General features: G+C 42.3%; 3 protein-coding genes across 4 annotated transcripts; 1 reads left to right on the forward strand and 2 right to left on the reverse strand.

Annotated features, from left to right (window-relative positions):
- The first annotated feature begins 333 nt into the window (after nucleotides 1-333).
- On the forward strand, nucleotides 334-12,539 carry LOC121988494. 2 transcript variants are annotated; one of them, XM_042541950.1, is made up of 8 exons: nucleotides 334-569; nucleotides 9,095-9,256; nucleotides 9,339-9,379; nucleotides 9,957-10,020; nucleotides 10,230-10,418; nucleotides 11,577-11,648; nucleotides 11,779-11,939; nucleotides 12,022-12,539. In XM_042541950.1, exons 2-8 carry the CDS (start codon nucleotides 9,101-9,103, stop codon nucleotides 12,137-12,139), a joined length of 801 nt encoding a protein of 266 aa, XP_042397884.1. In that variant the 5' UTR covers nucleotides 334-569; nucleotides 9,095-9,100; the 3' UTR covers nucleotides 12,140-12,539. The 2 variants fall into 2 exon arrangements, with proteins under 2 accessions (XP_042397884.1, XP_042397883.1); XM_042541949.1 differs by having other exon boundaries at nucleotides 335-569; nucleotides 9,091-9,256.
- A 268-nt stretch (nucleotides 12,540-12,807) lies between these two features.
- Nucleotides 12,808-21,241, reverse strand: LOC121988496 (probable 1-deoxy-D-xylulose-5-phosphate synthase, chloroplastic). Its single transcript, XM_042541951.1, has 11 exons — nucleotides 21,083-21,241; nucleotides 20,275-20,453; nucleotides 18,176-18,295; nucleotides 17,924-18,088; nucleotides 17,671-17,821; nucleotides 16,402-16,670; nucleotides 15,749-16,004; nucleotides 15,256-15,563; nucleotides 14,057-14,335; nucleotides 13,568-13,852; nucleotides 12,808-13,349 (listed from the first exon to the last, which is right to left on the reverse strand). Exons 2-11 carry the CDS (start codon nucleotides 20,428-20,430, stop codon nucleotides 13,200-13,202), a joined length of 2,139 nt encoding a protein of 712 aa, XP_042397885.1. The 5' UTR covers nucleotides 20,431-20,453; nucleotides 21,083-21,241; the 3' UTR covers nucleotides 12,808-13,199.
- Nucleotides 21,242-22,289: 1,048 nt separating this feature from the next.
- LOC121988497 (heat shock 70 kDa protein 14-like) lies at nucleotides 22,290-27,936 on the reverse strand. Its single transcript, XM_042541952.1, has 9 exons — nucleotides 27,794-27,936; nucleotides 26,351-27,546; nucleotides 25,988-26,215; nucleotides 25,675-25,770; nucleotides 23,541-23,735; nucleotides 23,321-23,467; nucleotides 23,091-23,240; nucleotides 22,822-22,952; nucleotides 22,290-22,715 (listed from the first exon to the last, which is right to left on the reverse strand). Exons 2-9 carry the CDS (start codon nucleotides 27,518-27,520, stop codon nucleotides 22,535-22,537), a joined length of 2,298 nt encoding a protein of 765 aa, XP_042397886.1. The 5' UTR covers nucleotides 27,521-27,546; nucleotides 27,794-27,936; the 3' UTR covers nucleotides 22,290-22,534.
- Between the last annotated feature and the right edge of the window lie 2 nt (nucleotides 27,937-27,938).

A 27,938-nucleotide genomic window follows, 5' to 3' on the forward strand; every position in this document is an offset into this window, starting at 1 on the left:
TAAGGATATAATTGTAATAATTTCTCCTTACCCTTCCTTACACCCCAATTTGGGGTGTAAGGAATTTCGCTTATTCCCGACCATGCAAGAGGAGGCTTTACCCTTCTCTTCCCTTCCCCTTCATAGCTCACTCTCTCTCAAACAAGGGTAAAAATTTATTTTACCCATGTTTATCTTTTCCTCCCCTTTACTCACCTCCTCCCAAACAGAGGGTAAGCTTTACTCCTTAGATCGCACTTTTCAGGTCGGGCTCCGAAGCACTAACGGGTCGGACCGTGACCAAATAATAACGGATCGAATATTCTGGAAAATAAAGGCTTTACTCGGCCGGCCGCGGTGTTTCAACTCCACTTCCATCTTCTTCTTCTTCGAACCACCGCCGCCTCCGGCTCCGCTCCTCCGTAGCGGCTTAAATCCGCACCGAAAATTTTCCGTTCTCTTGGACAGCTCCACAAACGGCCCCGAATGGACTATCCTCTTTGTTGATCTACAGGCGGGTAATCTTATAGGAGTGCTCCTTCCGCAACGCCAGTTCCGATCTCCTCCTCCTCCTCTTTCGTGTATCTGAGGTGGGTTGATCTGAAATCCCTTGATTTCTTCTAGATTCATACTATACTTGATTTCTTGCTTTTCCGAATGTGGATGGAATTGTTTTAGTTATAGGTTTATATAATTCTCTTCTTGTTGATAGCTTGATGGTGTTTGTGTTTGATGCATGTTTATTTATATTTTTTACTAATAAGACTTGCAAGTTTCAATTTCATGTTCAATATACGCTTGTCGGCCTTATGTAGTTGCGTATTTGGAGCTTTATTGAAATGTACAAAATAAAATTTTATTAAATATAGATATAATTTAGGATAAATATAACTGTCCTTAGAAATAGTTTACATCCACCTCATAGCGAATAACCTTATGGAAACAATATATAAATTTTACAAATTTAACCAATAAATAAATTGTAGAGTGGCATCCCTAGCTCTTCAAAGATTTTATGTGGATAATTGTTAATCTTCTTTAAGAAGGGAGATGCTTGATAGGATAATTCAACATTGTTTTCTTACATTGCTCCTTTACTGTAAGAGATGAGAAAATGGTAAGCTGAACGGTTAGGTCATTGGGGTCTCTTATTTGTGGAGGTAGACTAATTTTTATTGTGGAGTTAGCAAGAAAATGTCAGATGGTTTTGCTTATCCAAGTGCATAATATGCCCCGACTCACAATTGTGTAATCACAATGCAAGCGTAATCTGGTGAACTGTTGCATATTCAAATTGGCCATATGCAAGCTCATGGATGACATAGTCATGTATTTTGTTAAAGGGGGTGTCCTTCAGGAACAAAATTTTAACTAACAAGTTAGTTTACTATTCAGATATCAATGCTTATACAAGGTAATTGATCCTGTCCGAACCAGAAGTCAAAGGACGCTGGGGACGTGGCGCTCCCTGCTGGATCCTCGAGTGCTCCGGCGAACCTGCAACAAAACCGAGCCGGGAGGGGTGTCCCGGCGACGACCCTCCGACGCTCAAGTCAGGCGAGGAATAACAAAGAGGTGGCTTCAGAGATTCAGACCAGCGTACCTCCGGTGAAGAAATGGAGACCTTATATAGACCTCTCGAAGGAGCCTGGGCGCGCCAATCAAAGCAATCACCTGCTTTCGACCATGCCCAGGTATGGGTCTGTCAGAAGGGCATCCATAAGGCCATACCGCTACTGTATCAACCTCTCCATGATGTGACGGCGAGATCCTCCATCGTGCAATCTTGTGTACGGCATAATCATCATGCTTCTACGACATCCCATATCCCGAGCCGAACGAATAGGCCGCTCGGCTAACCTTTGAATCTCGCCTTATCCTCGCCGAACGGACCACCTGCTCGCCCTTCGGTCCCAATGGGCAGACACCCGCCGGCCATTCGGTCCTCCCCCAAGGCGAAACCCAAGCCCATGGTCAGTTATCTCGCCCGCCACCGCCTTAATCGCTGACGCGCCATTACCCGCTTAGTCGCCCTCCATCCGTCCTCAGCCGAGACCCTTGAAGTGGGTCCCCATTCTTACCGCGGATCATTTGCCTTCCTTCAAGTCTAGTCGAAGGAGGCGAGTCCGACCGACCGGACTATGTGTCCGAGCGGGCGGTCGTCGCCTTACCGCCGCTTATAATATCCCTTGAGCCGCTCGCCCTTCGCTTTGTACGGCTCTTCGTTTTTGATGTCTTGGCGCTCAACGTGGATGTTTGCTTGTCTAAATCTTCTCGAAAATCACGCAAACTTTTCATTAAGTCGAAGCACGCGCGGTATGGGCGCATTAATTGCGACCGGTGACAGAGCGCCACGTGGCTCTTCTCGCGTGGCGGTGATGATCCGTACTATGGGACGCCGATTATTTTGAAATGGACGGTTAGATGATGACCTCGCCTCTCGTGACTGCATCCGACGGACGAGGCCGACCAGCCTCGTTCGCATAAAGCCTTTCCTTTCGCATTCTCTGTTTCATCAAGGCGCCGAAAATGGCTGCCTCATTCCGGCTGTCCTAGTTCTTGCCTCTTGGTGGTTTTCGCTCGGTGATTCTCTCCGCTCATCTTCCCTCGCAGCTTCTCCTTCCTTCGTTTGGCCTTTCCTTCGCGTGGAACTCCTTTCGCCCTCGCTTGCGAACTCTTATCCGCCCTCCGCTTCCGAGTTTCTTTCGCTTCCTTCTTTCTTTTCTTGGTACTTTAGTCACGGCGAGCACTTCCGCACCCGCTGATGTTCATGGTCCCTGGTATATGACCATGGAGAGTCGGTTTGATGAAGAGGGCGCTCGGCGTTTCGGACGTACGGGATCCCGGACGACCATGAAATAGTTATGACCCGACCGACCGCCCCATAACCCGCCGATCGGTACCATTTGTTTTTTTCTCGACCAATTCCAGGGCGGCCTTAGATTTCCACCCATCCTTTTGTTTTGGAAGTTTGTAATTATTTTCGCATCCCGCTCGGCCAACTTGTGCCGAATTCCTTTAGGCTGCTGAGCGGGGTGGTCGTCCTCTTCAGGCTGCACAGTATCCCACTCGACCCCTAAATATTCCACTACTTCTTCTACCCCAAACAATCCGAGTTGAGTACTTTTATTTTCCAAAGTAGAATAGGCTTCAAATTTTTTGAGAATATGCCGACCTCCAACAAGCACTGGAATTCTTCTATATACGACTTCCCGAGCGGCCAAGATTCGTAACCAAACGGCATCAGGCCGACTCGAGAAATTCGTATAATCCAAATTTACCTTCACGCGCAAACGGTTGTCGGTCGGTGAACAAAATCGACCTTGCTTCTCAAGGGGTGTTGTACATTTTGGATTATCTCCGTTCGGAATCTCCCCACCGCACGGGTAAGGACTCTTACTCCTTCGCCTTTTTATCTAACCGATTTTAATTTTTCATCAGTGAAGTCGTGGCGCCAAGGCTCATCGATCATCCGAAATCGAAGCCGTGGAAATCGAGGCGGCTACAAAAAGAACTCACGAAGGTGGTCTCATCCCCACCGCCGGCAGACGCAGAGAGGGGGCGCATCCAACAGAAAGTTGCCCAATCCGCCTAACGAGGTCGAGGCGGATCCTGCTTCCTCCGCTCACCGAGCCGGAGTCCCCGTGCCGGATTCACCATCGAAGCTCGGCGGAACGTCAAGAGACTCCACCTTCCGCCACCCAAGAGGGCGAACCACAGCGCCGATCGAGATCGCTTCTCCGGATCGCACGCCGTCGCAGATCGGGACCTCCGGTCTCGCCCATCGCACGACCCTCCGGCTCTCCTCCACGGACTGTCGCCACGACGGTCACAAACTTCAACCATGGGAGTCCTCGCCAAGCGATCGGTGAAGAGGTGCCCGCCACCCGACCATCAAGACTACCCTTCGATTCCCATCGGAGGAATATTTATTGTCTGCCGACCGCCATCAAGCCCGTTCATGAAATAACCTCGACGGGTCCGCTCGCCAAACTTTTCGAGGACGCCCAGATTCGGGTGGCCCTCATGACGCCCAAGCAACTCGGCGATAACCATATGCAGCAAGCCACTCGGTAGGTTCGTTTTTCTTCCTGTGCCGTGCCACTGCTCGGTTCCTGATTTTGTTATTTCTCTTACAGCATTGGGCGGAGCAAATCGCCACTAGCCATCGGCTGGCCGAGTGGAGGACCTCATGGAAAAACTTCAAGTCTCGGGGTCCATCGGCCGAGCGGGAGAAACAAGCCCGTGAGGCCGAACAGAAGAAGGCCGCCGACCGGCTACAGAGGTGGCTCGACTTGAAGGCTCGGTGAAGAAGCGCGACGAAGACGTGAAGCGCCAAGATAAGAAGCGGGCGATCGATATGGACAAATGAAAGTTAAGTCCGAGCCCTAGATCGCGATCTAAGGAGCCGAAGCCCAAATAATCGCCGAACGGATGGGCGCCAATGAACGCACTAAAGCGGAGGTCGACTGAAAGTTCTCCAAGATTCACTTATTGCCTCCCGGGCGCTCCGAAAATATAAGGAGGGAGAGCCGAGTCGCCTAGCGGCTAAGAATACCTCCGCTCGGAGCGGTTCGGCGCAAAATTCGGCAATCTCTCAACTTTCGCCGAGGCGGTCAAGGTCACCATGGCGTACTTGAAGAAGGGGGGGCACCTTCCTGCCGACCGAGCATTTCCTCTTGATCTGGCGGCTATGATTGACGATATCCCGGACGCCTTTTTTAATTTTGAGGACCCGGAGTGAGGCGTCCAAGTACTTTCAGATTTCATCCGCTTTGCGGATGTAAAATTTTGACGCGCCGTTCGCATAATGTTGTTTTCCTTTGCTTGTATTTTGTTTGCCCTTCATTGCCCCTTTTTAGTTTGTTTGGTGCTTATTCGTAGAATCGCTTAAGCTCCACGTGTTTCCCACTGACCGATCGGGTTAATCAATCGACTCGTTTCCTCGAAATCGTTTAGCGCTTGGATATTCTAATTGCAGTATTGCAAACCGACGGCCGATCGGCCTTAATCAATTTAGTACTGCGAACGCTCGTTATTCGGCGTCCTTAGTTCCGTCCAAGAAGTTCGATAGGCGCGGTTCGCGATCTTTAACGACGGAGCTCGCCGGCGCGGATATTTATAGCCTATCGGCGCGGCTCTCGATCTTTAACGACGGAGCTCGTGGCGGCTCTCGATCTTTAACGACGGAGCTCGTCGGCGAGGATATTTATAGCCGCGCGGGCCTCGATCTTTAACGACGGAGCTCGTCGGTATTCCGCGCCGGTACGGCTCTCGATCTTTAACGACGGAGTTCGTCGGCGCGGATATTTATAGCCGGTCGGCTCTCGATCTTTAACGACTGAGCTCGTCGGCGGGCCGGTTGGCGCGGCTCTCGATTTTAACGACGGAGCTCGTCGGCGCGGATATTTATAGGCGGCCTCGATCTTTAACGACGGAGCTCGTCGGCGCAGATATTTATAGCCAGTCGGCGCGGCTCTCGATCTTTAACGACGGAGCTCGTCGACGCGGATATTTATAGCCGGTCGGCGCGGCTCTCGATTTTTAACGACGGAGCTCGTCGGCGCGGCTCTCGATCTTTAACGGCGGAGCTCGTCGGTCTTCCGCTCGGACGTTTATAGACGTCGGATCGTCTCCCGGTTTCCCGGTTGGAGGGTTTATAGACGCCGGCTCGTCTCCCGGTTTCCCGGCCGGAGGGTTTATAGACCCCGGACCGTCTCCCGGTTTCCCGGCCGGAGGGTTTATAGACGCCGGACCGTCTCCCGGTTTCCCGGCCGGAGGGTTTATAGACGCCGGCTCGTCTCCCGGTTTCCCGGCCGGAGGGTTTATAGACGCCGGACCGTCTCCCGGTTTCCCGGCCGGAGGGTTTATAGACGCCGGACCGTCTCCCGGTCTTTAACTGAGCTTGCATATATAAACCTCCCGGCCGAGCGGCTCGGGGGCCTTCGGATAACCAGCTTGGGAATTGAACCTCCCGTATGTGGCCGGCCTCTAAGAGCCTTTCTACTTCCGCTCGAATGATAATATTCTGCTCGGCGCTGAAATCTCTCCTCCTTTGTTATACTGGCCGAGCGTCCGGCCGGACGTGAAGCTTATGTTGGGCTATGCTAGGGGAGACACCAGGCAGCTCATGCGTCGACCAGGCGAAGACGTCATGATTCATCTGGAGGCATTTGACCACTTCTTCTTTCTGTTCGTCCTCCAGGTCGGCGGCAATAAAGGTTGTAGCCTCCGATCGGCTCGGATGGATCTGAACCTCCTCCTTTTCATCATAAATTAAAGCAGGAGGTTTCTCGGTTATGGCGTGTACCTCGATCCGTGGAGCCTTTCGCGCGACGCTGGATTCGGCTCGGACCATTTCCACATAGCATTTCCGAGCGGCTAACTGATCTCCTTGTACTTCACCGATTTTGTCCTCGACCGGGAATTTGATCTTCTGGTAGAACGTTGACACAACAGCTCGGAATTCGCTTAACGCCGGTCGCCCCAGTATCACGTTGTAGGATGAAGGGGAGTCGACCACCACAAAGTTTGTTGTCCTCGTTCTCCGGAGCGGTTCTTCCCCTAAGGAGATAGCTGGTTTGCCCAACCGGCAGAACCTCATCGCTCAGTAAACCCGCAGAGGGGTTGTCATGCGGCACTCGGCTCGATCGATTCAGAGTTGATCAAAGGCCTTCAAGACGATGTCGACCGAGATGCCGGTGTCAATGAAGATACGGTGGATGGTGTAGTTGGCTATCACCGCTGATGATAAGGGCATCATCACGCGGCACCTCAACTCCTCAAGATCCTTGGGCCCAAACCGATCTCGGTCCGCCGCTTCTTGGCCGCAACCCACCTCATGGATTCGTAGCCGCTTGCTTTTCTCGCCTGTGAATCTCCTCCCGGCCCACCGCAATAATATTGATTTCTCCCCGGGAGGTGTTGTTTCTGTTCTCCTCTTCCCGAGCGGACTGCCTAGGTCGCTCATTGGACCTTCGAGAGCGATCTTCATGCCTTGGAGGGAAACGCTGTTCGGGAGATCTTCTATATGTTCGCCGACCGGACTCTTGATGCCGCTGCCGGCGGTCGGGTGAAGGCGATCGACGAGGGCCACCCCGTCGTACGGGATGGGTGATTGAAGGCAGGCCCCGACAGTCGCGGGTGTTGTGGGAGTCAGTATTATGGAAAGAGCAAAACATTGGGGTCCATACCCTCTTTTTCTTCATCTTTGACCGCTCGGCCGCTACCTCTTGGACCACCGGGGACTTCGCATGATGTGCCCGGGATGCCTCAACTCTTGGTCCTCTTGGTCCTCTTGGTGGCTGATGGGTTGGGCCGGACGTTCGGCATGAGTTCCCTTCCGTCGGGCAGCCTCCGCCTCTTCTACATTTATATACTCATTCGTCCGGTGTAGCATGTGGTCGTAGTCTCTGGGCGGTTTGCGAATGAGCGCGCGGAAGAAGTCCCCTTCCGCGAGGCCTTGCGTGAATGCGTTTACCATTGTCTCTGAGGTGGCTATGGGGATGTCCATTAAACCACCGTATATACGCCCGGAGAGATTCTCTTGGTTCTTGTTTGATGGTGAACAGGCTGACGCTTGTCCTTTGATAACGTCGGCTGCTCGCAAAGTGATGAAGGAATGCCGTTCGGAACTCCTAGAAGCTAGTGATAGAGCCGTCCGGCAGCCTCCGAAACCACCTATGTGCAGATTCCGATAGAGTGGTGAGAAATACCCGGCACTTTACGCCATCAGAGTACTGATGCAAGGTGGCGATGCTGTTGAACTTCCCCAAATGATCATCGGGGTCGGTCGTTCCATTGTAAGCTCCGATCGGCGGTGGTGTATAGTATTTTGGTAACGGATCCCGATGTATGGCTTCAGAGAATTGTCGGTGAACCTGCTCGGGTGGTGCGTCCGCTCGGGGAGCTTTGCCCTTCCTATGATCCCGAATGGGAGGCTCATCGGATGAAGATCCTTGCTCCCCGTGGGCGGGCGCGATTTCTGGGGGAGTATTGAAGAGAGCCCGAGGGAACCCTCCTGTTGAAACATATTCCGGGCGGTCTGCTTGCGCCGAGGTTGTTTCGCTCGCCACCAGGCTTTCTCCTTTTCGCCACTATCTTGGCCGCCTCGACTATAGCGTCCAACTCTTCTTGTGAGAGTGCCACGGATGTAGTATTCCACCGCCCATTGCTTCGCCGGATGCAGTGCTCCCAGACGACGCCAAATCGATCCCGTCCAACCGAAGTCAAAGGACGGGACGTGGCGCCTCCTGGATCCTCGAGTGCTCCGAACCTGCAACAAAATCGAGCCGGAAGGGTGTCCCGACGACGGCCCTCCGACGCCAAGTCGCGAGGAATAACAAAGAGGTGGCTTGGATTCGTACCTCCGGTGAAGAAATGGAAACCTTATATAGACCTCTCAAGGAGCCCTGGGCGCCAATCAAAGCAATCACCGCTTTCGACCAGTATGTCAGAAGGGCATCCATAAGGCCATACCGCCATCGTATCAACCTCTCCATGATGTGACGGCAGGATCCTCCATCGTGCGTCATCAGACATGCCTTTGCCGACATCCCATATCCCGAGCCGAACGAATAGGCCGCTCGGCTAACCTTTGTATCCTCGCCCTTATCCTGGCCGAACGGACCACCCGTTCGGCCCTTCGGTCCCAGCCGGGCAGACACCCGCTCGGCCATTCAGTCCTCCCGCCTTGGCGTCGGAAACCCAAGCCCATGGCTGGGTTATCTCTGGCTCCGCTCGGACCTGCTCAACTGCTTGACGCGGCCATTACCCGCTTAGTCAGCCCTCCATCCGTCCTCAGGCTGGGACCCTTCAGGAAGTGGGTCCCCCATTCTTACCGCCGGATCAGTAATATACCTACTAGGTATTGTTACTGTAACCTGTATTATGTATTTCTTAATATTTGCCTTAACAATAGGCTAATGTAATTGCAGTGTATATGTTTTGCTAATTGTTGAAATAGTTTGATGATCTTTTAGCTATTGATAGAATTTCACTATCTTGTGTAATTTTCATGTGTTTTTGTTCATATTTTTAATTGACTACAATTTATTCTGGAAATATTTTGTTTTTGTGTAATATCTGACTATCAAGTATGCTTTCACACAGACAGATAAGGATGTTGAGACAGTTGACATCCCGTTGTTCTACCATCATCACACCTTTAATTTGTCATTCGGCAGAAAAAGTTCACTCACACATTCTTGGCGAAAGACCTTTGCTTATAAATTTCCCATCCCATACATTTTTACGAACTTTCCTTGACCTGCACCAGGTAAATGTTTTCTTGCTACCTTCATTTTTTTTTCAATCATTGTGTTATTGTTAAACAACTTGATTAGTGTTTTCAAATACAGTTTCACAATAAAGATGCCATTGCAAAGGAGAGGGCTAGGCTGTAAGTGAATTCTTTTTATTGTTAGTTTAAATAATGCTGCCTATGAACCATAAAAAGGATAAATTTTTTAAGTGTAAGAGGCCTAAAATTGTTGCTTCTTGTGAATGAAAAAGAGGATATGGATATTTAACTAATGATTTAATAGTACGCATAATATTCTTACATCATTAATTGAATGCAAGAAGCTCTATTGATATATGTATGTTGGTAAAAGAACTGGACTCATGAGTCCACTTGAATTCCTATATGCTTGCAAGGGGTAAGTGAAGTTAGGCACATGGTGTTCAATTTTGTTGCCTTTCAATTCCAAACCACTTCAGACTATCACTAGGTTGAAATCAACCATTTTGCTTTAGTGAGAGCTTACTCAGTTATTCAATTCAACTTGAAAGATTAATGTATTCAATTGCTAAAATGATGAAAGTTAATGTCATATTTGTGTAAAATGTGAAATTTTGTCTTATTAAAAAATTCACCCTAATGTATTTATTTGATGAACTTGATATGCACTCATCCTCTAGACTCTAGGTATTAAATAATTTTACAATATTAAAAGTGACTCCATGTCTTAGTGCAGTTCAGATGAGATAAGCAGAGGATACTTTGCTGACATGTCAGAGATACATAAAAATCATGGCAAGGTAATGACTTCCAATTTGCTTATGATGAATTCTTCTTTCCATTTGAGCTACATTTGAATCTGGTTCTGTCATGTAATGTCTTGGCTTTTAGAAAGGGAAATATTGCATAATAGACTTTGCTTTCTGGCAACAAAGAAATACCAAAATATGCAGTCAGGACATACACAAATGCTAATTTTGATCAGAGAAGATGTTGTGCTTTCTTGCAGATTGCTTTAGCAAATAAAACTATAATACCATCTTTGATTGCTGCTAAGTTTCCCAACCTGGAAATAAACTTCTCAGATGGTAGATGTGAAAAATTACCTAGTAATCCTGAGCAAAGAATAAATGATTCCAGTCAAACAGCACTTCCCTGTGTGACATTGTTATCTCTTTCATTTCGGGCAAGTTCTCAGGTATATGAAATTCTTCACTTTATTTATGTTACCTTTTCATTTCTTCCATTAAACATTGATGACATAGGAAATCTAAGATTACATAATAACTATGACTTTTGCAACATGCTAAAATTGATTTGTGTCAATTGCTGCAATTTGAGTAATTAGGAAATAATCTATGGATTTAAATACCACCCTCACATATTGACAACCAGATTGAATTGAACAACACGGATTCAACAGAAGGTAATATAACTCTACCAGGAGTTCAGGACTTGATCTTGTGCCATATAAATTCTATTGGATAATCACTTTAAAAATTTAATTTGTTAGGGAGTATATACTTGTCAAAATCAAGTTGGATTAACTGGATTTAAACAAGGTCAGTTGGTTATTTTGCCTAAGACACTATGCATGGCTTCATATATCTGATAACAAATTGGTTTTTTGCCTCCTGGGTAAAGTTAGCACTAGTCTCAGCAGGAGAGGATTGTGCAACATGTTGCATGCAAAAGGTAACATTTGTCACATTTATCTTATATATGAATGCCAGACCGTGACTTGAATCATCATCATCATCATTTTCCCTGGCTTTCAAGTTGTGTCTAAGACACTAGTAGGCTGACGTTTTGAAAACCCAGTTGGACTGACCAGTTCAACTAGTTATACTTGGAACCATCAGGAAAAATGGTCCAGTCTAATTAGTGGGAAATATCCAGTCATGGACCAAATGAAAAGCCAGGAACCGAGGTCAAAACACGGACAAACTAGCAGTGTAGCATAAATGAGAGAATATTTTTTTCTTATTGCCAACTTCTAATTTTGAACTAGGCCTTTCATAATTTTTTTTTGAAGTCAACTCTTCTTGACTTCAACATACCCAATGTTTGATTTCATTGATTTATCATATGATGGAGTCATACTTCAAAAATCATTTTCTCTTGCCATGGTTTTCCCATTCTAGATGTTCTAATTGTGAAATATACAATCTACAAGCTAGTCGTTAATGATTTGCTTATCTGGTTAATAAGATATATGGTATTTGAATACTTAATCACTCCCCACCTGTCATTCAAGATTAAGATATATATTCATGATATTTAGTCACATTTTAAGTTGTTGTGTGGAATCATTTAAGGTGAATATAATAATAAAAAATTCAGTTTGTGTTCATAGAAAATGGTTGAATCATGGAGTCTTCCTGTTTTGAATGCTTTTGGTGATGCTGGCACAGTGAAAATATACGAGGTAATCAATCCTTGCCCCAAGTTTCATTGTTCTTCAGGTTTTTATACGAACAGGCAGGAGTATCATAGTTTGTTTCGCATTGACATAATTATCAGGCTTTTCACTTCATTTATTCTTGAATCTTTTCCAGGTATCATTTATAGACTCTTGGTTATTCTCCCTGAGTCCGGTAAAGCGGCTTTTCCTCAAGATTATGCTGAAATCTAGTAATCCACAGAGGCAGATTGCTTACTCGTTTGGTGATCATTACTATTTCAGAAAGAAGCTCCAGATTCTGAATCTTCTCACAGGGTAGCCCAAATCCTCCAACTTATTGTTCTCCCAGAAATATAGAAGTGCAATCTATCATTAAATTTATCTTTGTTGCCTTCAGGTATACCTTCCTTCTTGATAGTTCAGGCTGTATCAGATGGCAAGGTTATGGATACGCTACTGAAGAGGAAATTTCATGGCTTCTATCGTGCATTTCTCTTTTGTTAGACGAGAAATGAGACTCTTCGAGTATCATCCTGAGTCTATTTTTTGATGTCCTTCGGCCTGATTTTGTATGCATACCTTAGAAGTAACGCAAGCGCCAACCAATAACGTGCACTATAACCAGCTCAATACCGTGTTGTTGTTAAGGAGATCCGATAACCTTGATCACAATTATTTATGATAGAGGCGCATTGGCAGTTGAGAAGCCCAGAGTTGTTAAATTTTTTTTGAGACATCCACATTTTGAAAACATTGAAATTTATGAGCGTCAAAAATTGCTGAAAAAAGAGACGATAGATGCTGTGATGAAGTTGAGGCTTTCCGTATTATTTTCTTTAGCAACTCTTTTGCAGACTTGGTGCAAATTTTCCCATTCCATCTTTTGCTAATGTATGTCACAGATATTCGACCTTTTATCTGAAGGGTTTCTTGGCGTGTGTTTTTGAAATTTAGTGAGAATTAGTTTAAGCATGAATACATTCAAGCAATTTGAGTCAAACATAGGGGAATTTTGGTACAACAGAAAAGTTGTTGTTTGATCTTGTGATCACGAGTTATTAGCGAAAGTAAAAAAATTAGGACACTGAATTAATGTTAACAGTTTGAACAAACTCCGTGCAAGTTATCAAGAAGTCCATATCTAGTGTTAGATTTTGTCAAATCTCAACCATTGTAAACTATATGACACGCCAAATGAAGTTCTTAAACACTGCTAATGTGACTGTACAAGAGGTACCATGATAACATACAGATAAGACCTACACGTAAAATATGGCTCCTGTTCCCGGTAGAATGCAGAATGCAGAATGCAGAATGCATTGGCTTTCCATGGTTGCTCATAGCAGTCGACGACTATCAACAGTTTACAATTGTGAACAATTAACCATACGAGCAAACAATGATCGTAGTCACCCATTTCATCATCAAATGCAGATGGCGCCGAAAGAAACAGAGAAACCCGGTATTGATAGTCTGGCAGCCTCTACCAAAATTTGGAGGTTGTGTTGTTGGCATCTTATTAGAACAAATCTCCTCCATTGCATCTGCCCACTTTGCCAGTGTTGAACAACAATTTTAATGCATCAGGCTGAAGGCTTCACGATAACGCCCTAACAGGCTTAATGCTGTTGCTGCAATGTGATGCCCAGTCAATCCAGCGATATCTAGTTGCTCCCTCGGGGATGCATGCTCGATGTAATTATCTGGCAGTAACACAGGTCGCCACTGGTAATCCAAACAAAGATGAACTCAGAGAGATGACTCAGCCAAAAGTTTCAGAAGAAATGAACTCACGAAAATTGAAAACTCTAGATTGGTTCAAATCATGCCTGATTTCATATACTGATAATAGGACGATAACACAACTAACCTCTCATACGGTTGACGATTTAAAGGCAAAATTGCAAAGTGAAAAGTATGGGAAAGATGGGAGAAAACAATACCATTACTCTTCCATCAAGCAAACCATCAAGAGCTAGGAATTGTGATACATGAGTACCAAAGCCGCCAATGGTTCCTTCCTCAACTGTTATCAAAAACTGATGGTCCTGACATAGCTCTCGTATGAGCTCAATGTCGAGTGGCTTGCAAAACCTCGCGCTAGCAACGGTTACCTCAATACCAAGACTAGCAAGCAAAGATTGGGCCTTGATGCAATTCTGAACCATCACACCATAGCCAAGTAGAGCCACATGCTTTCCCTCCACTAGGATTTCTCCCTTCCCAATCTGAAACAAGCAATTCAAAGACCATCAAGACAATGGCAAATAAATATTACAGTTATAGTCTTCACAATTTAATGGTCATCGTCTTCACGGTTTAATAGGTACACCTGTTAGTTGTTTTTCGGATAACCATTGCATTAGATTGACGCCAATAAGAAAAACCTTGAAAACTCTTTGTAGAATTCAAAATAATTTGCCGAAAGGTACCTCAAGGGGAGTTCCATTACGTAATGAACTACCATTTCCGAAAAGGGCTATCCTAGGATACCGGAAGCAAATAGGTCTATCATCGACAAGAACTGCAGTAGCTACCATGTCAACAAGTTCATCTTCATCTGATGGTGCCATTACAATCATATTTGGCAAGCATGCCATGAATGCAATATCAAAAATTCCTGATTGAGTTGGGCCTTCAGATCCAACTAGTCCAGCACTACTGATGGCAAATCTCACAGGAACTTTCTGCAAATCCACATCTTCAACGACCTACAAAAACAACATAATTTTTCACAATTATTTAATTCAAAATTGAAGGAACACATTTAGAGCACTATATTTGAAAAACCATTCCCCCTTGCATGATTCCTAGTATAGTAGTATTTATGGAAAATACACTGCCAGTTCTCAAACAAGAAGCAAAACTAAACATAAATGATTCTTAGTTTGTATCAACTTTTAAGCATGTGATGGTAATTTGGTAAATGGGTTTTATCTTCTTATGCTCAGTAGACATCTGATGAAATAATGAAATGCAATTTGTAAGAACAATTAATTGGAATTTAATATTGCTTGGATTTTACTGTGGTGTATTGCGACTACAATATTCACTCAATAAGCTAAAGTAAAATCTTGTAGACACTATAATTATGATCACATAACCATGGAAGTGAATAAATTTTTGGCCATGAAAGTGAATAGGTTATGTGACTCTTGAGTACCATAGCATTTCCTAATCTCATTATTGTGTAATGTGGCAATACAGTGATGATAACTTTCAACGATATAGTACTTTCCAAGCATCCAAATTCATATACAGATAATATACCAATGGAAAATTATAATTCCAGGGCCCAATGAACAAGAAAATAAAAAACTCTATTTTAAAGAAACAGATAAAACAACCCAAGAAAAAAGGTAGATTAGATGGTCAAAATACTCTGTGCATCGTGAATAATATAATGAGTACTGACTATTGAGTATAACAACAGGGCTCAGGAGCTGGGAGCCCTGGTAATTTAGGTCATGTTAAACGGCTAGGATGGCTCAGTAAATGAAAAACACCTTCAGAAGTTCTCTCCAAACTTATTAAGTTTGGAGAAAAGGCAGTTCAAGAAGAAAGCCCTGAATATATTTAGGTAGCAAGTCTTGTACGGGTAAACATTTAAGGACATTGATAATAATATGACCTGATCATATCCTCTCTGTAAGAATGTTGACGGAATTATGCAGAATGGCTTCATGCCTCCACAAGATAATCCTGCTGAAAAAGTAATAGCATGTTGTTCTGCCATTCCAACATCAAAGAATCTATCTGGAAATCTGGTCTGGAAAAACTTAATAGATGGATCAAGTCCAGTGCCAGCATGGACCACTACAATTGATTTGTCCCTTTCTGCTTCTGCTACTAGAGCTTCCACGAGAACGTCATTGAATGTCCTGAGGCTGCTTTTGATAGACATACAATCTGATACTAGAGAGCATGATTTTGGCGTACCTGTTTGACATCGATGTGACAGAGTACATTGATCACTTAGGAAATCTTCAGTACAGTAAGGTATACATTTCCAATTATGAATGAATATACATAAATGCATACACATTGTTACATCAAATTTGATTAGTGGCGCAGAGACCTTGCTCTGCCACATGCTACAGTAGCCAAGGATTCAATCATCTTACCCTCCTCAGTAGATTCTGAGTCCTTCTCATCCTCTGTGATGACATGTACTAGCACAGGACCAGTTGAATCTAATGATGCCACTTCATTAAGTACACAAACTAGATCATCAATATTGTGCCCGTCAACAGGTCCAATGTAGTAAAGTCCAAGTTCTTCAAAGAGAGTAGCTCCAAGAGGGCCCATCATACCACGTGTGTACTCATCAACTTTGGCTGCCAATTCATGCACTGCTTTACCGATCCGTTTTGTTATTCCCTGATATTGACAAACATGATAAAACACAATGTAATATAGGTAAAATGCAAAGAAGATAATGCATACCAAATAATAGAGCTCTAAAACATGATCACAAATATTGGAATGGTCAACAATCGAGGCAAGACACATGCAGCAGTTAAGAAAGAAAACCATTGAAGCGGTCAAGAATTGAGGCAATAAAACATATGAAAAAAAAACCCATATATCAAAGCAACTTCACCTATTTGAAGTTCTGTCAAGAAAAGTTTAAGGTAAATGAACATTAACATTTCCCAAACAGATTATACAGAACTCAGGTTCTTTCATTCCATATTTCCAATCAGAATTTAGCTAGTATCATTCAATTATCATACTGCTTAGACATAGATGTGTACTGAATTGAGAAAACATGTACCTTTGCTGCTTCTCTGAATCTCCGGAAAGATCTACTAGACTGGAGCTTGCTTAGACTACTAGAGAGAGGATTGATTGCCATTTTTGATCCATCATCAAGCTTAGGATGTAAAGAATGCCTGCTATCATTTAAAATCACTATCATGTTAGAGTCAAGATATCCAGCATTGCTCATTGCCTCATAGACCTGACCAGCCATTGTTGTCAAATTATTTATGATTGCCACAACACGATTCTTCTTTCCTTGAATATCTCTTGCAACAGCCATGCCTGGGCAAAATAAGCACTGTCAGAACAAGTTTCCTTTTTTTTAAATTTTAACCATATATCATGAGTAAAATGCACATTGGAAATGCAAACAAGGATTTTCTACTAAAACAAGGAACAATAAATAAACCTCAATATTCAATATCATTATTTTAAAAAATAATAGATATAAAAAAAAGAGTGACAAAGCTAACAAATTTTCACTTTTTTGCAGCAAACAGTGAACCATCCTACAAATTAAGGCTGATGGGAAGCAGTCATGTAAAGGGACCACCATCAATTGAACTCCAATATGAAGTAAAGCATGCTTTCAATCTAACTACAATTGAGTGTAGAAAATGAGTCAATACTTCTAACCTCCAGACAGATGAAATTAAATTTCTTGTTTTTCAGTTAAATAAATAAGTAGGACTGCATCTCATCTATCATACCTAATCTTTTACAGTTCCACTCACATCATCACAACAATCCAATCTTGATAATTACCTATAAGCGACACACATCAACAATCACTTGTCCCCCCAAAAAAATGACAAATATTTGGCAAATTTATGGTAAAAAAATATATCAAGAAACTCCTAATTTTGCAATTGATCATCATGATAATTATTTAGAATCCGCTATATGAATATTACTTCATTTATCTCTATAAAAGACTATATAATGGGTAACATTCAATAGAGCACTTTTAGCTTAATTTTACAATTGTCAAATCATAAAGTGCACTGTAGGTTATTCAATATGCCCATCTTATTTTGGGACTAAAATGTCCTTTACATATAATACAAGGAATCCTTTTTCGAGAACCACAAAAATACAAGAAAAATAGATAGTGACAGACCAATTCTTCAAAACATGGTATATCAATCTAGCATTGACTACAGAATTAAAGGTGGTATTTATGTAATATTGTCAAGCAATTATCTCCTGGATATCTATTTATCATCTCATGAATTCAAAAGGCCAAAACAAAATATTGAATGAAAAAAAATGAAGAAAGTACCAAGCCCAGCAGATATGCTATTGCATCCATGCCCAGCTCCAAATGCATCATAGTCACTCTCTGCTCGAGAAGTGAAACCAGAGAGACCTTTTCTTTGCTTAAGTGTATGCATAAGAGCCCGCCTCCCTGTCAGAATCTTATGTGCATATGTCTGTATTTGATGGAAAAAAATATTTAAAATAAAGAATCTAGCATGGTAAATAGGGCCTTTGAAATTGGCATCCGTTTTAGTTAACAAGGAAATACAAAGTACCTGTTCACCATCATCCCAGAGTATCTTGTCCATCGGTGCATGAAAAACATGATGTATAGCCACTGTCAACTCCACCACAGAAAGACTTGCCTTATAAGGTTTATGGGCATTTGACATAATGAAAGAAATCTCAGAACGAATTTCACTAGCCAATTGTTTTAGTTCCTGTATCGGGTCACTTATCAACTCTCCCACAGACATTTGCAATTTGCAGCAAAGGTCAAAAAGATAATGATTGTAAAGATAAGATACCTTGCAGGACAGATTCTTCAACTGTATTGGTGTATCAACCATGTCTAAAATAGGAGTTGGATCTTTTTCCCAGAAGAACTCACCGAGGTCTGGTAGTGCAGCTACTTGGCTGCACAAGCTCTGAGAACAAGTAACTTCTCTAGATGAATTACTCAATAGAAGTCAAGAAAAAAAAACTAAACAGAATCTAAACACAATTACTAAGTGAAATAGAAAAAGTGACACAATATAAAGATATGCATTGAATTTAAGTGTTATGGATGTTATCTAGCATCCATTACTAGTGAACCTACAATCATCACAAGTAACAAGAAATGAGCATATGCAGCTCATGGTTTAAAGTGCCGTGCCGAAATGGTCGAAACGGGCGAAACGTCTCGTTCCGCTTGGCGACCGGCACGGGCACGACCCCGACACCAGACCCCACGACAGGTGCGACATATTGCGCCAGCCCATGGTCACAGCAGAGGGGTCGCTCAACCTGCAACAGTAGCGGAGGGATCGCATAAGCCTTCCGTTGCCGCCGTGAAGGCATCGTGCGACCCTGCGGTCGCTGCAGAGGGGTCGCACAGCCAACGTGGTCGCGCCGAAGGAGTCACGCAATCCCCGCGGCCATGGCTGGTCGCGCAACCCCGCGACAACCCAAAAGTCGGGCTCGCGAGTGGTGTCGGATTTCAGATTTTTTTAAATTAAACTTAGGTTAATTATTTTAATCAACTCCTAGCTATGATGGAGATAATCTAAAGAGATTTTATTAAACCCTAATAAAATTATCTAATTAATTTTATATTTCATTTATTTTAATTTAAAAATTATAATAAAATTTTTATTTATTTATTTATTTATCTATTTTCATATCTTTTCCTTTTTAAAAAAGATTATTTTTTAAATAATTATGTTAAATATTTTAGTTTTTAATTAATATATTTTATATTTAAAAATACCGAAACTATATCGGCACGGCACGATACGATACCGAAACCGTATCGTTCCAGTCTAAGACCGAAACCTCGGCACGGGTCGAAATTTTAAACTTTTGCAGCTTAATAAAACTCATTGCTTGTCATTTTGATGAGTAAACTGAGCACTGATACCATGTTCAAATAACTTTACTTTCACTGTTCATTTTTACCCCAAGATAGTGTATAAGTACATTACTTCTTACAAGAGATACCTAAATTAATGCCTACCACTATAAGAGGATAACATAGGAAATTTTCCAATAGTACACTTGCCATAGAATGGCACACTCCTTAGGTTAACTTGGCTTATTTGGTTGACAAATAACAGGAAAATTAGTTGAGAGTATGAAGAGATAGAATGACACACTCCTTAGATGAACTTGCTTATTTGATCAACAAACAACAAGAAAATTATTTGAGGGTATGGAAAGCAAAAGTTCATATATGATATCTAGCATCTGCTAATCTGAGTTCATGCATTCCATCCTCTTGTTCTTTGAGGGAAGATAAATAATTCGTAACTGGCAGCAAAGTGAACAAAGATGGGGACCAAACAGAAGAAAAAGGATGTTTTTGATTTGTAGTTATGAGTTCCCTTTCATTTTCCTATCTTTGGTTGAGCAGTAGACAGCTATTGGAATTCCGGTCTTTCTTATTTTCAGTTCCTTCTCTTCAGTTACTGAAGTAGAAGTTTGAATGCTGAATGTGCATAGGGATTGTCTTAGTTAGCTCTCTTCCCTGCTCATCCTATCTTTTATAATGCACACTGCAAAATTTTTTAAATGCAACTCTAGGGAATATCAGTTCTATCTAATCCCACCCAACATAATATGCGCATGCCTGAAATTTCAACTTTGCATCACATACAAATGTTCATTTTAAATGAGATTATTTTAAATTCATCTACTGGAAAGAAAAAACTAACAAATTGGTTGTGCAATATTATCATATATGCATTTTTTTTCCCTTTGCCTAGATGTAAAGCATGTCGGAATATGGTACTAATTTGCTGAAAAAGTGAAGAAATAAAATTCTAGCCAGTATATGCATTCCAGACAGGCCATATATAAAGATACCTAACAACAGAACTAATACAATACTTTAAGCCGCAGAACATGCATGAAATAGAACCTTAACCTTTTGGGGATATGTAGTAACAGAATTTTGGTTCATAATGAATTCCAATGTGAAAGGTTGCGTAGAGCTGAAGAGGTCAGTTTTTGACTGAAACCTTGATTCGCCATGGAAGAATGACCTATGTCCAAATAGGCACTGACAGGAGGAAGACGCCATTTGACAAACAAAACAAGTAGAATCTGCAACCATGGAATTGAACAGATTAAAACTACTGTTTTTAGGAGAAAAAAAGATTTCCTAACCTAAGACCACGAAAAAAATAATTCAATATAGGCATATAAAAACAATGCAGTCGTTCTCAAAAAAAATGAAAGAGAAAAAAAATCCTAAGCCAAATTAATTTAGGAAAACAAACATTGAGGAGTCAACAATAACAAACATAATTCATAGACATTGAAGCGCCACTTATTGGTTCAACACAGCCAAAACGTGAATAGACTCGAACAATTTACTGAAAAATGAACCATACACTATAAACATCAAATGATGGTAAATGCTCGCTCTCTCAATCAATCCTCGAACTAAGTTCAATGGAAGGATAAAATCCATCAAGCCGGCCCCAAATAATTTGGACGAACAAGGCGAGATGATGACGATGATAATGATTCACTCTATCTGTGAACAGGGCCATCAAATCTGAAATCAAAACCTCTCATAAACCCACCATAAAAGGCTCAAAAACAAAACTTGGGCGCTAAATCTGTCTGAATCAACGACTTACTACGCCGAACCAAAATTAGGACTAAGAAATAAGAATTTAATCACAAGAAATTCGGAGATAAACAAAGCCCTAAAATGGAAGATTTACCTCCTCTATCGGGTGCAAAACCAACAAGTAGAAGAATCTAAGCGAGTAATCACTTCGAAATCACATCGATGAGCACGGAGAAGCAGCGGCAAGGGAACTAGGGAAGAGGCAGGCGACGAAAGAAGGTCCCTGAGAAGCAATAATAAAGCGCAACGAAGACGTGTCAACTTTATGGTGAAAGGAATAGCCGGCTTTATAAAGCACCACCACTCGCCCCCCTCGCAGAAAATTTGACCTTGAGATCTATTTCCTCCGTCGATCGTTGATTGGACGGTCTAGATAGCTCATCGGGCCGGCTCCGGATAGTAAAATGGGGAGGAGAAATCTTTACTTTCCCCCCTGAATTATAATTAAATTACGAGGGCGAAGTCTGTTTAACGGTTCGCTTCATGGCCAATGGAATCTTCGGCTGCGCGACGAGACAAGCCGACCGGCGTCTCGTGTTTGGACCTGTGACGTAACCGGTCTGGTCCGGTCAGGAGATTAAGTTCGACAAATTAATCTTTAAAATATTTGCAAATTGCATGCTAAAGCTAACTTAACCGGACAAATATCGATTTTATTACGCTATTAATCGTTGTTTGATAGAAATGGTGTTTGGATCTGAGTGGACGGAATCCGAGTCGGTTCGTAAATTTGCAGATTCCAAAAAATTAAAAAATAAATAAATAATATGTATTCCACTAATTTTTTTTATTACGTCCTACTCCACTATTTCATATACAATTATCCAATCATCCGTCAATATTATTATTTCCCAATGTGTATACTCCACCATTTCATATATAATTATCTAACCATCCTCCAATATTATTATTTCCACGGCCACAAAACTCTCTAACATAATAATCAAAGATTAATTCTCATAACTAACAACACCAAGAAAATCGTTAAAATAACGGATCAACCTTTTCAATATTATTATTTTCTAACTAAATCTTTCATCTAAATTTTAAATGATCTAAATAATTTTGGAGGAAAAAAAAATAATTCGATGCATAAAATTTCCGTCATATAAGATCTCAGGAAAATATCCATTAGGTAATCTTATCCTACTTGAAAACCCGTCCTACTCCACTGTGCTAAATAGTTTGGGAAAATAGTTGAATAATTGTACTCATCCCTTTGATTATTTGGCTTTTGCACCAAAAAAACAAGGGCAGAAATTTGCAGTGGTTTTAGCAGAGAAAGAATTTCATCCTATTTGTTTAGAGGAAAGCATCTTTCAACTATTTATTTAGATGAAGACTGGACAGGTCACAAATTTAGTGTAGAGTATGGTTGACTACACTGCTAAATTCCAGGAGATGCAAAAAAACTCCCATATACGTTTCTGTGAGATCTCCAGATGCATTGACTTATCATCTCCACTCGATCCTTTTGCTGAATATCGATTACAAGCAAACACTATAAGATGAAAAAGTTGTTTTACGCCTATGGGGAACTGTCTGACTAGTCGGTGTCCATTGGCTCAGCATCCGTGGCCGGAGATACTTGACTGCCCTCATGAGCCATGGACTCCACCGGTCCATCCTCTCCTTGGTTCTGCAACTCGGATGCTTGAGATTGATCACCCGGGGTCTGACCTTTTGGTGAAGCTGGTTGCGGCTTAGTCATTATCGGTTTGCAAAACCTGCCGATAAAAGACCATATGGGAGAGACTAAATTAACATCCGAAACCCAGTCTAATTCAACTTGATGGCAATAAGGTGATGGATGTTTAAATGGTTAGTTTATACTCGTCCAAAGCTTCTGTCTTTCTTTTGATATCGCCAGAGAGGAGAACTGGATTGGCGTATTTGGGCAAGGCATCCTGTTGCTGCTGCTTCTCGCGCAGCCAAGCTTCTGCTTCGCAACACTCACTAACCACCTGCAGAAGAAATAAGAAATTATGCGTTGACATGCCAAGAGAATCTAAAGTAAACTAAATTTCATTGTCCATCAGACAATAATAACCACGAAGCATATACTGGAAAAGAAACACTCAGTAAAGTGACTTAGCAATTACCTTCTGCTTCTCTGCAAGTTCAATGTGGTCCAACTTGGAATCGTTAGACAAAGCTGCGGCTCTGAAACTATTGATGCAATAATCAAGTTGATCGATTGCTGGAGTCCTTTCTGTCCACTCGCTGTACCGCTCCTCAATTGGGGTACCTTGCTGCGCTCAGGACAAACACCGTCAGCTTAACGAATTGTTTAAACACTGAATGACAAGTAGGTTAAATGCAAATATTTTACCTTTCGAAGTTCCTCAAGTTTAGCAACATAAACACCCATAGTTTCGTCTTCACCATCTTCATAAAGCCAATCCTCAACTTCCTGAAGCTTTGCAATAAGCTCATCTTTCTCTGATGTTGTTACAAATGCCTCGTACTTATCGTGAAGCTGAAGTTAATATACTCTTAGAATCACAGTGAAGTTATATCCTACTGTAGTAGAGTAGGATAGAATGAATTACCTTGTTCCGCATGTCATACACATATGCCTCCACAGCATTTTTCCTGTCTTTTGTTTCTTCCATCACTCTATCTTGAAGAGCCATTTCAAACTCCTTTTTGATGGCCTTCTGCAATTCATCAGATGACAGTGCACCATAGACTGTCTCAACGGCAGGAATATTTGTTTTCTTGGCTTTCTTTTTAGAATATTCAACCTGGGATATGAAGTATTAATGAAATTTGAAAAGGCAGAAACACAAAATAAATACTGAATTATGATACTCTGCCATGAAGAGGTTAATTAAGTAAAGCTTAACAATATCACTTTTACGCACAAAACAAGCACAACCTAAGAAAGCATGATTGAAGCGTAGAAATATTTTGTTATTTTGATTTGGAAAGCAAGCATCGAGAACCATTTATTCACATCATAATCTTGTGATTGACCTAGCCAATCAACGATGTAAGGTAATCAAGAATTCACATAAATCAGACAATTGCTTCAGCATACCCAGAGAAAATGGACACCAACAAGTAAAAGAAAAAAAAAATTAAGAAGAGAAATTAATCAGAAATAACTAAAAATGTAACATAAGACCAATTTTTCCAACCTATCAACTTTCTCCAACATTATTGTGACAGTTGTTGTATAGTTTCATGTTTTCTCATATCGGACATGATGGTCATATCTCTAACTCAATCTCAGATGTCCTAAATTAGAACTGGCTACTAAACTCATTCCAACTCAGACCAATCAAGCAACCTACCCATCCATCTCAATTTCCTACTGGGAAGGTAACCCAACATCATTATGCAATTAGAACTAGTTGCCCAAAATTGGTTTGGAGTCACATCAACAAGGTTCACCCTTAACAAAACCACCATTAAGCATGCCCAACTGAAGTGATCCAAAGCCATGATGTAAGAACAAGACTACGCTTGTCCAAGCAACCACTGCTAACAACAACACAATTAAGGTTGCAGCCTATCTGGCATCAAATGCAATGACCAACCAAGATTTAATTGCCCTCTTCCGCCATATAATGGATTACAAATGTGATAATAAATATCAGATCAGCCACTGAGACTAAAAATTGCTAGCCACCCTATTTTGCAATTATAGGAACTTTGATTCCCATATTCTGGTGAACCACTTTTTTTCTCTCCTTAATCATTAAATTATGATCTCATTAGACCATTCATGTCATACCCTTGCTGGTCACCCATCTTCAACCTCAGAGCCACATGACTAGGCCCAACTTTGTGACTGACACAATCCACCATTGACACTTAAAATGTTAAACCCTCCAATAGAGGTGGCAACTTATTTGAGGATCTTGGCTTGTAGCATTTTTTTGTGTGGCAAGGGTTTTGATATGGCATATCGAAAAAAGTGTTATTACCAGCATCCAGACCAAACAGGAAGGTAGCCTGCTTAAGCGCCAAACTAATCACCATATAAATGAGAAATTGAGAATTATCAAACATTTTTTGTCAGTTTCCATGTGTAAGGCCTTTCCTTTGACTCCGATACCCCATTCTCAACCCTACCGGATGTTTTTGCATCCTCCATATTTACATCCGCTTAAGTTTTTGAGGAATCAATTGCTCCGTTGTCAATAACCATTTGTGCGGATTCCATAGGTGGTTCTGCCGAGACTAGGATTTCAACTTCCTCCTCCCATTGTAGATCCAAGATCAATCATGGTAAAGCCCCCAGGTACTCAAGTAATAGACTTGCATCAATGTGCAAGGGTTCGAGTTGCGGCTGCGGCAAATAACCTTTTCACTTAGGGGACCGCTCAATACCTGATTTACCTTCATCTCACTGTGAGGCAGGCGATGAGGGGCGATTGGCATGACCGTTATCATGTTTTTTTACATCAAGATCAATCATGGTAAGGCTCCTAGGGAGTAGCTGAGTTGGTACCAAGTGGTAGACTTGCATCAGTAGGCAAAAGTTTGAGTCGCGGCTGTGGAAAATAACCCTTTTACTTAGAAGGCCACTCAGGAGGTGATTTACCTCCCTTCATCTCACCGTGGGGCCGGCAATGAGGAGCGCTTGGGGTGAGTGTTATCACATTTTTTTCATCAAGATCAATCATGGTAAGGATAAGGTAAACGAAATAATAAAATTTAAATCAATGCACTTACAGTGGCTGAGTCAATTGAAACAATTCCATGCAGATTTAAGCGTACTTTCGCTTTCACCTTAGCACGCTCCCTAGCGCTTAACTGGAATGGCCCAATCTGCAAATAAGGTTTAAAATTGTCGATAGCAGCAAAGCTTTAAAGATCTGCCATAATTGTAGTGGCATTATACAAGGCTAGCAGTATCACATATCCAGGAGAATGAAAAGAATGAAATTAGAAGAATTTTTTAGGACTCTAACTCGAAGTAATAACTGCAGTTGATAATGCAACATTCACTGCATTTTTGTAATATCATGCCAAACAGAATGATTACCGTGACAGTGCTGATCTTTGCAGGAATTTGTGAATCGCCTGCGTCTGCATATACAACATCAACAGAAAATGTACCAGACCGAAAGAATGTAAGAGATTTGACACTAGGAATCGGGTTCCCTTTTGGAAAAACAGCTGTAGAGTGCTGGTTTTCTGTTCCACCACTCCCTGAGTCAGTTGCTGTTTCTTTCCACAATAAGGCTATCGAGAAAGGGAAACTATCATGAACCTGTATAAAATCAAATTTAAGAAGTCTGTAAGTACATATCAACAAAGACAATAACAGTGAGCAGAAAAAAGTTAGTTAGAATTTTAAAAAATGTAACTTCATAAATGAAAATGAAGATGCAAAAAGATTTAGCACCTGAAATTCCCGCACTTTGAACGTGGGACTTAGAATGGCACATTCAAGGGCACAACCACGGGCGACACACTCACTTGCGTTCATGGTACGCCTAGGCTCTTTGCCAAAGAAATCTGTCAAAATCTTGATAATAGCTGGAATACGCGATCCTGATCCAACAACTTCAACAGAATGAATATTCTCCTGACCCAACCTCGCTTCAGCAAGGGCTTTCTCCAAAGGTCCTTTAACCCGCTCCAAGATGGGAAGGCTTATCTGCTCAAACTCTTCTCTCTTCATAAAACCCCTCACGTCCTTTTCATCCATCAGACACTCAATATTCATTGGAGCCTCAGGGTTTGCGCCGAGAACCTTCTTTAGCTTCTCACATGCAGCTCGGAGCCTGATACAGGCCCTGGCATTCTGATACACGTCAATTTTGTATTCATCCTTGAACTTAGCAGCAAAATACTTAAAAATAGCTTCATCAAAATCTCTCCCACCGAGAGACTGATCATAAGAATGAGCCAATATCTTCAGTTGCCCCTTCTTGTAACTAGCAATGCACACCTGCATGCTTGCATGTCCCGCATCAACAAAAGCCACATTAATTTGATCATTCTCCGGCAAGTCTGTCTTATAGATACCATAGGCCAACGCAGTAGCAGTTGTCTCATGGAACAAACGTAGAGGATGCAAGCCAGCTATTGTAGAAGCATCCAACATCGCTCTCCTCTGAAGATCATTGAAGTAGACCGGAATCCCAATGCAACAATCAACGACTGCCGCATTTAGATTCTTCTCTGCAATGCTCTTCAGGTTGGACAGAATCATCGCAAGAACTTGGGTCGGAGTAAATGTCCTCAGTTCACCTAGGTAGTTTGCATGGATCAATAGAGACTCATCTGGTCCTTCAGTTACCTTAAACGGGAAGGACTGGATATCCCTCTGTACCGCAGGATCCGAAAACTTCCGACCTAAAAGACGCTTGATCTGCGAGACCGAATTCTTAGGGTTCATAGTAGACGATGCTGCACCTGCAGTCCCAATAAAACGCTGCTTCTCGCCGAAGCAGACAATGGCAGGGGTCTCACGCTTTGATTCATCATTCAGTACCACATCGATGCCGCGTTGCCTTGCCACCGCAACAATGCAGCTCTCGTTCCCAACGTCAAATCCCACGACGCTCATTTTGGCTGCCAAATATGCTCAGAAATCTGCAATCAAAGAAGCAACTCTCAGTCAGACGGATCCCAAAAGTTCGATGAAGACACATTTATGCTTAAGAAAAATAGATCTTAAACAATAAGGCACTACTCTAATAATCTAGCTTTAGCTCCAATCAAGCAACACGACCTAAAGTTTTGACCTACCAGAGATTGGTCCAACAATCTAACAAAATCACAGAGAAGAGCTAAGTAATTAAGGATTTGTGCACGGAGATAAGCTGGATTTGGATCGTACCAAGAGTAAACCTCGAAGCAGGTGCAAAGTGGCTGCTACGCCTTATTGGATCAAGATTCACCACCTTCTCGTCGTCGCCGGAGCAGATGAATTTTCCCTCGCAATGAAGCGGAGGCGCTTTTTCTAGAACCATCGTCTCCACGAC

The sequence above is a fragment of the Zingiber officinale genome, chromosome 6B (genome assembly GCF_018446385.1).
Source record: "Zingiber officinale cultivar Zhangliang chromosome 6B, Zo_v1.1, whole genome shotgun sequence".
Lineage (NCBI taxonomy): Eukaryota > Viridiplantae > Streptophyta > Magnoliopsida > Zingiberales > Zingiberaceae > Zingiber > Zingiber officinale.